Below are 15258 nucleotides of genomic sequence, written 5' to 3' on the forward strand. Positions count from 1 at the left end.
TAAATCAAATCTCTATGCTGGCAAAACAGGAAAAACGTGTTGCTGGCTTCATCTAATGGTTTCAGTGCTACAACAAACGATTTAATTAAGTTGTTTTTTAAGAGAATGTGCGCCTTTGTTTGCGACTTTTTCCAGTTTGATACTGATGTAACGTTTCCGCCTTGGATTGCACACCCGGGAACCCTCAAAGCAACATGTGATAGGTGTGTCTGTTTTATTTGCCAGGGTCACACCTGTCGGGCGGTGCCGCGGAAGGGGAGTCACCCGAGCGCCGGGCGGCAGAGTCGGCATCACTTGATGAATACACGCAATGGCGGCTGTCAATGTAACATGGCTCTGCTTTTGTGTGACGCTAATACGCGGACTTATTTCTTTAACTTTTCCAATAAGTGAGGAGTGTTCGCGCATGCTGGAGTTTACCGGAGTTTACTAGTCTCGTCCCGCTGGAAGTTGACTTTATTTATTCGAGCTCGTCTATTCCGTGAGCGACATTATGGCGCTGTCCCAGATTCAGTGTCTGGACGAGAACCACGTCAACTTGCGGACTAACGAGTCCAAGCCGGACTTCCTCTACAGCGAGGACCAGAGACTCGCGTTGGAGACTCTGCTCCAGGAGGGCCGGCAGTCCCTGGCCAAGTTCCTGCAAGATCGCCAAATGCGGGGCTTCCTCTCGGACCTGGAGCTGGAGGCTCTCACCGCGGCGCAGGAGCCCTATAATCCGGGCCTGGACCTCTACCCGGAGGGCGCCGAGGAGGACGAGCCCCCGCTGTCGCTGCACTACTGGCCGGACTTGTCGGACATGTCCATCCCGCAGATGGACTTGGGCTGGCCGCACTCGGAGGGTTACCGCGGGGTGACGCGCACCTACGTGCACACGCAGCCGCCGATGGCCGGTGACACGCACATCAAGGAGATTGTCAGGAGAATGATCGCGCAGGCGCAGAAGGTAACAGTTTCATTTATTTTGGGATGCCTATGGTTAACATTACTTTAAAACAGCAAATGTTATGCTAATACAAGGAACCATATTATGGTCAAAGTTACGTTTTAGAACTAATTTACGCCTCTGCTTACACTGTACACTTATTTTTTTTTTTGCCTTAAAGTGAAACAGATCGGATATTTTTTGTCAGTCTAAGGCAGTGGTTCTTAACCTTGTCGGAGGGATCTGAACCCCACCAGTTTCATACGCGCATTCACCGAACCCTGCTTTGGTGAAAAATCAAATGTTTTTTTTTTCAATTTCAAGACAAAGTTATATGTTTTTTTTTAATGGTGTACAAAATGAACCGTGCATGAACAAAACCAACAGTGCATGAAATCACAACAAATTATCCATTTCCTACCGCTTATTCCCTTTGGGGGCGCTGGTGCCTATCTCAGCTACAATCGGGCGGAAGGCGGGTACACCCTGGACAAGTCGCCACCTCATCGCAGGGCCACAACAAATTACACACCTGCAAATCAGTGTAACTTCTGCTATGGCCGTATCCATTATACGCCGATATGGAGAAGTTTTTATTTACACGATGAGTCCATACTTGCCAACCCTCCTGATTTTTCCGGGGGAATCCCGAATTTCAGTGCCCCTCCCAAAAATCTCCCGGGGCAACCATTCTCCTGAATTTCTCCCGATTTCCACAACAATATTGGGGGCATGCCTTAAAGGCACTGCCTTTAGCGTCCTCTACAACCTGTCATCACGTCCGTTTTTCCTCCATACAAACGGCGTGTCGGCGCATTCACATCATTTATGTGGCTTTTACACACACATAAGTAAATGCAAGGCATACTTGATCAACAGCTGTACAGGTCACACTGAGGGTGGCCGTACACACTGTTACAAATACGCACCACACTGTTAACACACACCAAACAAGAATGACAAACACATTTCGGGAGAACATCATCACCGTAACACAACACATCAAATACCCAGGACCCTTGCAGCATTAACTCTTCCGGGATCTACAATATACACCCCCGCTACCACCAAACCCCGCCTACCTTAACCACACACCCCCCCTCCATCTCCGAATTCGGAGGTCTCAAGGCTGGCAAGTATGGATGAGTCGGGTGTGTCCTGACTGGCTCCGCCGAACCCCTGAGGCCGACTCACCGAACCCAGGTTAAGAACCACTGTCTACACTTAGTCCTTTAACCCCTTAAACCAGACCTGGGCAAATTAAAGACCGGGGGCCATATGCGGACCGTTAAGCTTTTCAATCTTGCCCGCCGGACATTCTCAAATATTATTTTTTTAGATCTTTAAAGGCCTACTGAAACCCACTACTACCGACCACGCAGTCTGATAGTTTATATATCAATGATGAAATATTAACATTGCAACACATGCCAATACGGCCTTTTTAGTCTACTAAATTACACTTTTAAATTTGACGCGTATGATGACGTGTGCGCGTGACGTCTCGAGTTGGAGGGGACATATTAGCGCAGCACCACTAGCGGCTAATAGTCGTCTCTTTTCATCGCGCAATTATACAGAATTTTGGACATCTGTGTTGCTGAATCTTTTGCAATTCGTTAATAATTAATATTGGAGAAGTCAAAGTAGAAAGATGGTTGTGGGAAACTTTAGCCTTTAACCACACAAACACACGGTGTTTCCTTGTTTAAAATTCCCAGAGGTGAAGCTTTACTATGGATCAGAGCGGTCAAGCGAACATAGATCCCAACCACTTGTCAACCGGCAGGTTTCGGTGAGAAAATTGTGGTAAAAAGTCGCCTCTTACCGGAGATCAGCGGAACTTCTGTCGTGCTGCTGCTGCCGTGACTAATTCCCTCAGAGACTGGCGTCAAGACACCCGTGGACACACCCCTCCGACTATCAGGTACTATATAATCTCACTAAAACACTAGCAACACAATAGAAAGATAAGGGATTTCCCAGAATTATCCTAGTAAATGTGTCTAAAAACATCTGAATCGCTCACAATGCAATCGCCTTTTTCTGCGACTTCCGGTAAAGGCAAGGCTTTATTATTAGCGACCAAAAGTTGCAAACTTTATCGTCAATGTTCTCTACTAAATCCTTTCAGCAAAAATATGGCAAGATCGCGAAATGATCGAGTATGACACGTAGAATGGACCTGCTATCCCCGTTTAAATAAAAAAATCTCATTTCAGTAGGCCTTTAAGATGGAAAATGTAGCTGCCATTATAATGTGCAGTGATGTTTTCTAATGACCGTAAGGCTTGAACTAGACAAAGTATTTCAATGGTTGAAATCTGCACTTTTGGATGACATACCAGTTACTATGGTCATCTAATCAGTTACTATGGTAATTGACGTCACAGCATCTCAGATGAGGCACCAAGCAGTGTGGGTGGGAAGCGTTTCCACAGATGCGGAAGGAGATTTTTTACAACAAAGTTCTAAAGCTGAGTGATACAGTGGGGCAAAAAAGTACTAGAGAACTTTCGAATGTCCGGGTCAGCTGTGATTCGACTTACCGAAAAAATTTGTCCATTTGTCGAAGGAGAGTCAACGAGAATGTGGGCTTCCATGGATGTGATAAAAAAAGGTAGCGTGTGCTTTGTATTACCTGGTCGTCGTGTGAAAACTACGGAAAACAGGGAATGCATTTGGACTGGCAAAGCAGACTATCAGTTATTGTCCGCAATATATGTCGCGGACTCAAAGTCTAGGTCTAGAGTATATAAAGTCACCAAAACGAATGGATAATAAAGATGAAGGCAAGAAAGTGAGGAGTGTCCTGACCAGCTATCTAGAGCCATAGTTTTATCACATTGTTTACAAGTCTAATAAAGATTTGATTAAATTATGATGGCTCAGGTGTGATTCACTACAATAAGGCCCCACAGCACACTGGATTACAGTTAATTGAAATACCATAACACCGGATATTGTTCAGATAAATTCAATTCAAGAACTTGCACACAAAGCTGACGTGCGCATATTCCGCGCATGCGTATTAGGTCGCGTTGCGCCAGCGGACGCAGGATGGAGGGGTCTTCAACGATGGCATTGTTGTGTGTCGACACGGATAAGGTTAGGTGGGATTTACCCTGGATAACCTAATCCAGTTTAGTGAAAACGGGCCTAAACTAGGGCTGTCAAACGTAGGGCCCGCTGGCCAGATCAGGCCCGCTAATTGGTTTTAGCGTGATGAGTTAGCTAAGTAATAAAATAAGCTTTTTTTTTTTTAACGAAAGAAACTGTTGTTCTAAATGTGTCCACTGGATATCACAATAGCAATTATGTTAGGCAAGCAAACGATTAATAACGGGGCCAAGCAAGAGGTACACAGTGAAGGGTGACTGTGGCTCCGCCTCATCGACCCACATGAGACTTAAAACCTGCTGTTGTATGTCTTCTGCTTCGAACACATGGTTATTTGGCACCCTCGTTGCCCCCAAATGTCTCTGTCAAACACCAGAAAAGTGAACTTGACCCTTTTGAAAAAGTTTACATGTTGTGTTTTTTGTACAATTCCAGAAAGACTGTGACTTAAAGTTTAATCCTGGCTTTGTAGATACACCAAGACCAAGTCTAAGCTCGTTGTGTTTTTGAAGCTGCACCAATTTCCTCAGAATGTTCAACAAATTTGAAGTGTTTTGTCCGGAGGATTATTTGTGTTTTGTAAATCTTCATAATGTGCTTGTTCTATTTTTAGCTAAAGTAAAACAAAGAAAACCACCATAGTTGTCTTTATTTTTTAGTTATCATGACATGATTTTACCATTCCAGCCAATTTTGGGAATAGAGTTTACTCCATACGGCCCCTGAGCTAAAATTACTTTAACACCCCTCCAAAGTGCTTCAAATCGGATCTTTTGGCATCAGATTCAGGCCACGTCAGGAGGTATAGTCCGAATTCGGTTGGAATCTGATCTTTTCAAATGTGACTTCAGTCTAATTAAATGCATCCCAAATGCGACTTTTACGTAATTTTTTTGGGCAAGCTACGTCATTCGTGTGCACGAGGAAAGAGGCAGTCCGCCAGGAAAAGTGGGTACGTCATCAGGACATCCGGTTTCGGAGGGCAACATTTTTTTCTGCGGCAAAATTTTCGGTGCATCACTGGTCAATGGTGCACAAATTATAAGTTAATATATGAAAATATATTTTGATTGCGAAGAAATAGCAGAATTGGCGCTGCCTAGTATATGCTTACATGTTACTATGTACATTGTGTAAGTTGTTTACGTAAGTGAGCTGAATAATAAAACTAACGTAGATTCACGCTGATGTCCTTGACGGCCATTAAAATATTACAACTAGGGCTGGGCGATATATCGATATACTCGATATACTCTGTGCGGTATAGAAAATTAATATGTCGTGATATTCGGGTGTACTTTCTCGCGGAGTTGCTTTTAGTTGCAGACATTACACTGCATGCGTTTCCCACTCTTTCTTGTCTCTCCTTTTCACAGAGACGTAAAACACGCGCACCTTTTTGCATACGTCACATGTGCAACGTCACACGCTCCCACAGAGCAGACAGGTAGCAGCAGGGTAATGTTAGCTGTGATGCTAACCATGTGGTGCGGGTGGTAATATGAGAGACAGAAGATGCAAATCTGGTAACAAATGGAGGAAGAATTAATTCCCAAGAAAAACAGCACGGGGTCCATCGCCTGGCGGTGGTTTGGCTTCAAGTGGAAATATGTTGAACATTTATGCTAAGGTAGCATCATTTGAAAAGTCCCCTGCTAGAGCAGTGGTTCTTAACCTGGGTTCGATCGAACCCTAGGGGTTCGGCGAGTCGGCCTCAGGGGTTCGGCGGAGGTCAAAACACTCATCCTGTAAATACAAACTTCTCCCTATCGGCGTATTACGGAAACGACAACAGCTGACTGATTTGCAGGTGTGTAATTTGTTGTGAGTTTATGCACTGTGTTGGTTTTGTTGTCTGAACAAGGTGATGTTCATGCACTGTTCATTTTGTACAGCAGCAAAAAAAAATATGGTAACACTTTAGTATGGGGAACATATTCACCATTAATATAGGTGCTTATTAACATACAAATCAATCAATCAATCAATGTTTATTTATATAGCCCCAAATCACAAATGTCTCAAAGGACTGCACAAATCATTACGACTACAAAATCCTCGGAAGAACCCACAAAAGGGCAAGGAAAACTCACACCCAGTGGGCAGGGAGAATTCACATCCAGTGGGACGCCAGTGACAATGCTGACTATGAGAAACCTTGGAGAGGACCTCAGATGTGGGCAACCCCCCCCCCCTTCTAGGGGACCGAAAGCAATGGATGTCGAGCGGGTCTAACATGATACTGTGAAAGTTCAATCCATAGTGGCTCCAACACAGCCGCGAGAGTTCAGTTCAAGCGGATCCAAGACAGCAGCGAGAGTCCCGTCCACAGGAAACCCTCCCAAGCGGAGGCGGATCAGCAGCGTAGAGATGTCCCCAACCGATACAGGCGAGCGGTCCATCCTGGGTCCCGACGAGCGGTCCATCCTGGGTCTAGACTCTGGACAGCCAGTACTTCATCCATGGTCATCGGACCGGACCCCCTCCACAAGGGAGGGGGGGACATAGGAGAAAGAAAAGAAGCGGCAGATCAACTGGTCTAAAAAGGAGGTCTATTTAAAGGCTAGAGTATACAGATGAGTTTTAAGGTGAGACTTAAATGCTTCTACTGAGGTAGCATCTCGAACTGTTACCGGGAGGGCATTCCAGAGTACTGGAGCCCGAACGGAAAACGCTCTATAGCCCGCAGACTTTTTTTGGGCTGTAGGAATCACTAATAAGCCGGAGTCTTTTGAACGCAGATTTCTTGCCGGGACATACGGTACAATACAATCGGCAAGATAGGCTGGAGCTAGACCGTGTAGTATTTTATACGTAAGTAGTAAAACCTTAAAGTCACATCTTAAGTGCACAGGAAGCCAGTGCAGGTGAGCCAGTACAGGCGTAATGTGATCAAACTTTCTTGTTCTTGTCTAAAGTCTAGCAGCCGCATTTTGTACCAACTGTAATCTTTTAATGCTAGACATGGGGAGACCCGAAAATAATACGTTACAGTAATCGAGACGAGACGTAACAAACGCATGGATAATGATCTCGGCGTCTTTAGTGGACAAAATGGAGCGAATTTTAGCGATATTACGGAGATGAAAGAAGGCCGTTTTAGTAACGCTTTTAATGTGTGACTCAAAGGAGAGAGTTGGGTCGAAGATAATACCCAGATTTTTTACAGAGTCACCTTGTTTTATTATTTGGTTGTCAAATGTTAAAGTTGTATTATTAAATAGAGGTCGGTGTCTAGCAGGACCGATAATCAGCATTTCCGTTTTTTTGGCATTAAGTTGCAAAAAGTTAGCGGACATCCATTGTTTGATTTCATTAAGACATGCTTCCAACTGACTACAGTCCGGCGTGTTGGTCAGCTTTAGGGGCACGTAGAGTTGGGTGTCATCAGCATAACAGTGAAAGCTAATACCGTATTTGCGTATGACGTCACCCAGCGGCAGCATGTAGATGCTGAAGAGTACAGGGCCAAGGACCGAACCCTGGGGAACTCCACACGTTATCTTAACATAGTCCGAGGTCACACTGTTATGGGAGATGCACTGCATCCTATCGGTAAGATAAGAGTTAAACCATGACAGGGCTGAGTCTGACATAACAATTCGTGTTTTGATACGCTCTAATAAAATATTATGATCGACGGTATCGAAAGCAGCGCTAAGATCGAGGAGCAGCAACATAGATGACGCATCAGAGTCCATCGTTAGCAATAGATCAGTAGTCAATTTTGCGAGGGCTGTCTCCGTGGAGTGATTTGCCCTGAAACCGGATTGAAAGGTTTCACATAGATTGTTAAACGCTAAGTGTTCATTTAGCTGCTCTGCAACCATTTTTTCGAGGATTTTCGAAATAAAGGGAAGGTGAGACACCGGTCGGTAGTTTACCATGAGGTCTGGATCGAGGTTAGGTCTTTTAAGAAGAGGATGAATAACCGCTTTTTTGAATGCTAGGGGAACAGTGCCCGAGGAAAGTGATAAGTTTATAATATTTAGCACTGATGGACCTAATAATACAAAAAGCTCCTTGATAAGTTTCCCAGGAAGTGGGTCAAGTAAACATGTTGTTTGTTTTATTCCATTTACACGTTGTAACAATCCTTCTAATGTTATTTCATCAAAACGAGAGAAACTATTTTGGATATTTGCAGTATTCGCCGTATATACAGTCGTATCTGTGTTACTATAACCCAGTTGTAGCTGGGACGCATTGTCTTTAATCTCCTTTCTAATAAGTTCAATTTTCTTATTAAAGAACTTCATAAAGTCATCTGCCGATAGGGGGGAGCTACTGGAAGGAGTCCCTTGTTGGGTTAGCGATGCTACTGTACTAAACAAAAATTTTGGATCGTTTTTATTAATGCGGATGAGATTTGAGTAATAATTAGTTTTAGCTAAGGTAAGCATGCATTTATAAGTTATTAAACTATCACTCCATGCTTGATGGTGCACCTCAAGTTTAGTCGTGCGCCATTTGCGCCATAATTTCTGAGCTCTAGTTTCTTCAGTAAACCATGGCGTACGCCTTTTTGGAGCCTTTTTTAACTTCAGCGGTGCTATACTATCAATGGTTTTGCGCAGGGCGTTGTTAAAGTTGTTAGTGAGGTTATCAATAGAGCCCACATACTTTGGGAACGGTGCCATTACCGAGGGCAGTAGGTCCGCAAGAGTCGTCGTTGTGGCAGCATTAATGTTGCGGCTGCTATAGCAGTTATTATTATTATTAGCTTGCCGAACATGAGTCTGAACTTCGAATTTTATAAGGTAATGATCGGACATTACTTTAGTATACGGAAGTATCATAACTTTGGAAACGGTGATACCTCTGACAAGCACTAGGTCTATCGTATTACCGCTGCGATGCGTCGGTTCATTTATTATTTGTGTAAGACCACAGCTGTCAATTATAGTCTGGAGCGCCACGCACGGTGGGTCCAATGGGGTATTCATATGGATATTAAAGTCCCCCGTTATAATTATATTATCGGCGTGCGTCACTAGATCAGCAACAAACTCTGAGAATTCACTAATAAAGTCCGAATAGGGCCCTGGGGGGCGGTAGATAACGGCCAGGCACAGAGGCAGAGGTGTGGCAGACTTCATAGAAAGCACCTCAAACGATTTATATTTATTATTTAAGTTAGGACTAAAGTTTAAGTTTTCGTTGTATATTAGTGCAACACCCGCTCCCCTTTTAAGGTGACGGGCAATATGCGCATTCGTATAGTTAGGAGGGGATGCCTCATTTATCGCAAAAAAGTCGTCTGGTTTAAGCCAGGTTTCGCTAAGACCGATGACGTCTCTAATGACCTCATTGACTAATAACGTTTTGGGGGACAAAGATCTGATGTTTAGAAAGCCCATATTATAGGTAGTGGGCTGTTTTAAGGAGTTGTTGATAAAATTATCCGTAGTAGCAATATTAATAATGTTGCGTTTATTATGCGCAGTGTACTTAAAATAATTACGACCATATCTAGGAATTGATATGACGGGAATTTTCAGATTGTCTACTTGGCGCTGCGATAAACTGAACGCATCATAATTTGCCACCTCAGTAGAACGCATGTCTAACTCTGACGTAGTCATAGACACAGCAGAAATTAGTAACATATTGGCTCTTAAATAGTCATTAAAGGCCTACTGAAATTAGATTTTCTTATTTAAACGGGAATAGCAGCTCCGTTCTATGTGTCATACTTGATCATTTCGCGATATTGCCATATTTTTGCTGAAAGGATTTAGTAGAGAAAATCGACGATAAATTTTGCCACTTTTGGTACTCCCTGAAAAAGCCTTTCCTTTCCCGGAAGTTGCAGACTATGACGTCACATGTTGACGGCTCCTCATATATTCACATTGATTTTAACGGGAGCCTCCAACAAAAACAGTTATTCGGACTGAGAAAACGACAATTCCCCCATTAATTTGAGCGAGGATGAAAGATTCGTGTTTGAGGATATTGATAGCGATGGACTAGAAAAAAAAAAAAAAACAGTTAAAAAAAAAAAAAAACGCGATAGCATTGGGACGTATTCCGATGTTTTAGACACATTTACTAGGATAATTCTGGGAAATCCCTTATCTTTCCATTGTGTTGCTAGTGTTGTAGTGAGTTTAATATTACCTGATAGTCGGAGGGGTGTGTCTACGGCCGGGTGTTGACGGCAGTGTCTCAAGGGAGTCGACGGCAGCTATGGACGGCACAAGCTCAGCTTTTATCCGGTAAGAACTGACTTTTGAACCACAATTTTCTCACCGAAACCTGATGTTGACATTTGGTCTGGATTCATGTTCTCTTGACCGCGCTCTGATCCATAGTAAATTTTCACCTCCGGGAATTTTAAACAAGGAATCACCGTGTGTTTGTGTGGCTAAAGGCTAAAGCTTTCCAACTCCATCTTTCTACTGTGACTTCTCCAATATTAATTGAACAAATTGCAAAATATTCAACAACATAAAATACTGTGTAATTATGTCGTTAAAGCAGACGACTTTTAGCTGTGTGTGTGCGTAGCGCTCACACTTCCTAAAACCCTGTGACGTCACGCGTACACGTCATCATTACACGACGTTTCTAAGACGAAACTTCCGGGAAATTTAAAATTGTAATTTAGTAAACTAAAAAAACCGTATTGGCATGTGTTGCAATGTTAATATTTCATCATTGATATATAAACTATCAGACTGCGTGGTGGGTAGTAGTGGGTTTCAGTAGGCCTTTAAGTTCTTAATAATGCCTTATTCGGCATGGTCTTATTATAACCCTAACCCTCTAACCCTGACCCTAACCCTAACCAAATTACTCTAAATTAAGTCTTTGTTACTTAGAACAGTGGTTCTCAAATGGGGGTACTTGAAGGTATGCCAAGGGGTACTTGAGATTTATTTTTTAATATTCTAAAAATAATAACAAATCAAAAATCCTTTATAAACACTGTATATTTATTGAATAATACTTCAACAAAATATGAATGTAAGTTCATAAACTGTGAAAAAAATATACAACAATGCGATATTCAGTGTTGACAGCTAGATTTTTTGTGGACATGTTCCATTAATATTGATGTTAAAGATGAATTTTTTGGGAAGAAATGTTTAGAATTAAGTTCATGAATCCAGATTGGTCTTTATTACAATCCCCAAAGAGGGCACTTTAGGTTGATGATTACTTCTATGTGTAGAAATCTTTATTTATAATTGAATCACTTGTTTATTTTTCAACAAGTTTTTAGTTATTTTTATATCTTTTTTTCCAAATAGTTCAAGAAAGACCACTACAAATGAGCAATATTTTGTACTGTTATACAATTTAATAAATCAGAAACTGATGACATAGTGCTGTATTTTACTTCTTTATCTCTTTTTTTCAACCAAAAATGCTTGCTCTGATTAGGGGGTACTTGAATTAAAAATTTTTTCGCAGGGGGTACATCACTGAAAAAACGTTGAGAACCATTGACTTATAAATATGTTCCCCATACTTAAGTGTTACCAAAAACATAGAACTTTGTCTTGAATTTGAAAAAAAAAAACATTTTTCACTAAAGAAGGGTTCGGTGAATGCACATATGAAACTGGTGGGGTTCGGTACTTCCAACAAGTTTAAGAACCACTGCGCTAGAGAAAGAAGAGTGCTTGAAACTGTGCATGTCAACATCTCTGGCGGGTGCCACACCAACAAAATGCAGAAGCAACTATTTCCACATCAACACAGTATGAAAAAAAAAAAATCAACACAGGAGATAAAGTCCGCAGGAACCTACCACATTTCTGCTTGCTGTACATATCCTATGAAGTCAGACCACTGTTTCAATGTCCATTTCTCAGATAATATAATTGTTGATGCCTGAAGTGCTGATATAGACCAAACCTAACACCCCCACACCAACCCCCTCCACATACCTCTCCCCGGATTGTAAATAATGTAAACAATTCAATGCATATGCTCTGACGATTAACTTGTGTGATGACTGTATTGTGCTGATAGTATGTATTTGTACCATGGATTGATTAGCGTGGACTCCGACTTAAAGAAGTTGAAAACTTATTCAAATGTTACCATTTAGTGGTCAATTGTACGGAATATGTACTGTACTGTGCAATCTACTACTAAAAGTTTCAATCAATCAAAGCGAAGGACATCCATCCATCCATCCATTTTCTACCGCTTATTCCCTTTCGGGGTGACGGGGGGCGCTGGCGCCTATCTCAGCTACAATCGGGCGGAAGGCAGGGTACACCCTGGACAAGTCGCTACCTCATCGCAGGACATACACTATTCAATTTCCTATTATGCAGCTAATTTTTATTTGCCAGTTATTGAAGTATCTTTTGTGACATCATGCACAAAAGTGCACTTCATCTGTTTTTTAAATATTGTAGTGGCGTTCTGAACCAAAAGTACACTTTAATTTAGTGTTGTTTTGATCAGTCACCCTGGTGACATCATGCACAAAAGTGCATGTATAGCTTGTTTTAAAATGTCTCTGACAATCTTGCACTTTCTGTTTTGGAAATTACATGAATGTTTGTGCCACTGCTAAATAATTGTTTAATAAATACAGTTTTGGTAAATTGACTTAGTTGTGATTTCCCTCTCCGCATGAAAGTTTAAAATTAGCATATATAAATGCAGTATGAACAAGAATGCTTTAATGTAGACTCGAATCACCATACTGCTGTGATCATATGCATCAAGTGTTCATTCAAGGCTAAGGCAAAATATCGAGATATATATCGTGTATCGTGACATGGCCTAAAAATATCGAGATATTAATTAAAGGCCATATCGCCCAGCCCTAATTACAAGCCTCCCAAACATATTACACTATACACAGCCGTGGTCAAAAGTTTACATACACTAGTAAAGAACATGATGTCATGGCTGTATTGAGTTTCCATCAATTTCTACAACTCTTATTTTTTGTCATATAGTGATTGGAGCACATACTTGTTGGTCACAAAAAAAATTCATGAAGTTTGGTTCTTTTATGAATTTATTTTGGGTCTACTGAAAATGGGACCAAATCTGCTGGGTCAAAAGTATACATACAGCAATGTTAATATGTGGTTACATGTCCCTTGGCAAGTTTCACTGCAGTAAGCCATCCACAATCTTCTGGCAAGCTTCTGGTTGAATTTTTGACCACTCCTCTTGACAAAATTGGTGCAGTTCAGCCAAATGTGTTGGTTTTCTGACATGAACTTGTTTCTTCAGCATTGTCCACACGTTTAAGTCGGGACTTTGGGAAGGCCATTCTAAAACCTTAATTCTAGCCTTATTTATCCATTCCTTTACCACTTTTGACGTGTGTTTGGCGTCATTGTCCTGTTGGAACACCCAACTGCGCCCAAGACCCAACCTCCGGGCTGATGATTTTAGGTTCTCCTGAAGAATTTGGAGGTAATCCTCCTTTTTAATTGTCCCATTTACTCTCTGTAAAGCACCAGTTCCATTGGAGGCAAAACAGGCCCAGATCATAATACTACCACCTAGGGCTGGGCGATATATCGATATATACGATATATCGCAGGTTTGTCTCTGTGCGATATAGAAAATTACTGTATCGCAATATTCGATTATATGTTCTCACACCATGGCTTTAAGCTGCGTGCATTACATTACTGGCGTGTCTCATTCCTTCTCGTCTGTCCTTCTCACAGAGACGTAAAATAAGCCCTCCTTCTTACATACGTCACATACTGTCGCGCATGTAGCGTCACACGCTCTCGCCGAGAGCTAACGTTTGCATGGCTAACGTTAATTGAGGCAGGTCGAGTTGCTTTTAGCTGCAGGCTTTACACAACAGGCATTTCTCACTCCTCCTCGTCTCTCCTTCTCACAGATACGGAAAACAAGCCCACCTTCTTACATACGTCACATACTCTCACATACTCTGTCTAGCGTCATAGCTCTTGCCGATCAGCAGAGGTGTGGACTCGAGTCACATGACTTGGACTCGAGTCACACTCGAGTCATGAATTTGATGACTTTAGACTCGACTTGACAAAATGTAAAAAGACTTGCAACTCGACTTAGACTTTAACACCAATGACTTGTGACTTGACTTGGACTTGAGCCTTTTCACTTGACATGACTTGCTACTTTCCCTAAAACCCAACGATTAAAAAGTTATTCAGGAGCGCTCCGTATCTTTCATTTTGTACGTGTGTTTGTCAACATGTGTGAGATGACAGCCTGTGCGCTACCTGTCAGTACAACAGCCAATCAAATTACATCATGTTGTGTTCGTCACACAGCATTCATCCAATCAAATTGCAGAAAAACCAACGAAGAAGAGCTTTCAAACAACAGAAGAATAAGTTAAGAAAATTATGCCATAAAGTGTTTCGTTCGGGTATTAAAAGTACGACTTGGTCAACAAAACAGGAATTACCGGAAACAAAACATGCGGTTGGAAGATTACAGACGGAGACGCATCAATTTACAACTTCGTTCGACATTTGAAGTTGCACAAAGAAGGGTAAGTTTTGAATGTAAGCTAGCGTTTATTGGCTGAGTAACGTGACTTTTATTTGCTGTGTAGTTAAATCAGTGAGGCTGTAAACTCACTGCTAACGTTATAACCATAGACATCTTATAAGGGTACGCAGCATCGAGCACTACTGCCTATTGCCGCAGACGAGACGCGGGGCCGCCATCTTGGAGTGGTGATCCGCTCCACTCAGTGCAATTCATTTGGCAGGAGCAATGAACTGTCAGTGCATTTCATACATCTTACCTCACTGAATACCACTTATATTCACGTGTTTTTTGTCATACGTGTAACTATGATAAAGGACAAATGTCTTGGCGTGTTCATAATTTGCTTAACAGAAATAGAATATTCTTATATGTTATAAGTGACCAGACGTCTGAGATCAAAACTGGGAATATAATCCCAGAGAAGGGGAAAAAAAAAGTCAGCTATTTTGAAGTTGAAGAAACAATATGATTAGGTTATATATACATGCATATATCCTACATAAACAATGTATGAATACATTAGATATCTATATATCTTACGGACCTATAGACCAGATGTTCTTAAATGGGGGTACTTGAAGGTATGCCAAGGGGTACATGATATTTTTTTTAATATTCTAAAAATAGCAAAAATTCAAAATCATTTATAAATATATTTATTGAAAAATTATTCAACAAAATATGAATGTAAATTCATAAACTGTGAAAAGAAATGGAACAATGCAATA

The 15258-nt window shown here is 41.7% G+C and overlaps 1 protein-coding gene across 3 annotated transcripts in view; it reads left to right on the forward strand.

Moving 5' to 3' along the window:
- The first annotated feature begins 213 nt into the window (after nucleotides 1–213).
- LOC133556177 (protein FAM83G-like) overlaps nucleotides 214–15258 on the forward strand; it is a 48305-nt gene continuing 33260 nt past the window's right edge. Inside the window, exon 1 of one of the 3 annotated variants that reach the window (XR_009807466.1) lies at nucleotides 214–946. Coding sequence is in view for 1 of the 3 variants with exons in the window: in XM_061905849.1 (XP_061761833.1) it covers nucleotides 494–946 (453 nt within the window). In the remaining 2 variants the exon portion in view is untranslated. The remainder of the gene's footprint in view (nucleotides 947–15258) is intronic. The other 2 variants (XR_009807465.1, XM_061905849.1) reach the window with 2 other exon arrangements.

Source organism: Nerophis ophidion, linkage group LG07 (assembly GCF_033978795.1).
Source record: "Nerophis ophidion isolate RoL-2023_Sa linkage group LG07, RoL_Noph_v1.0, whole genome shotgun sequence".
NCBI lineage: Eukaryota > Metazoa > Chordata > Actinopteri > Syngnathiformes > Syngnathidae > Nerophis > Nerophis ophidion.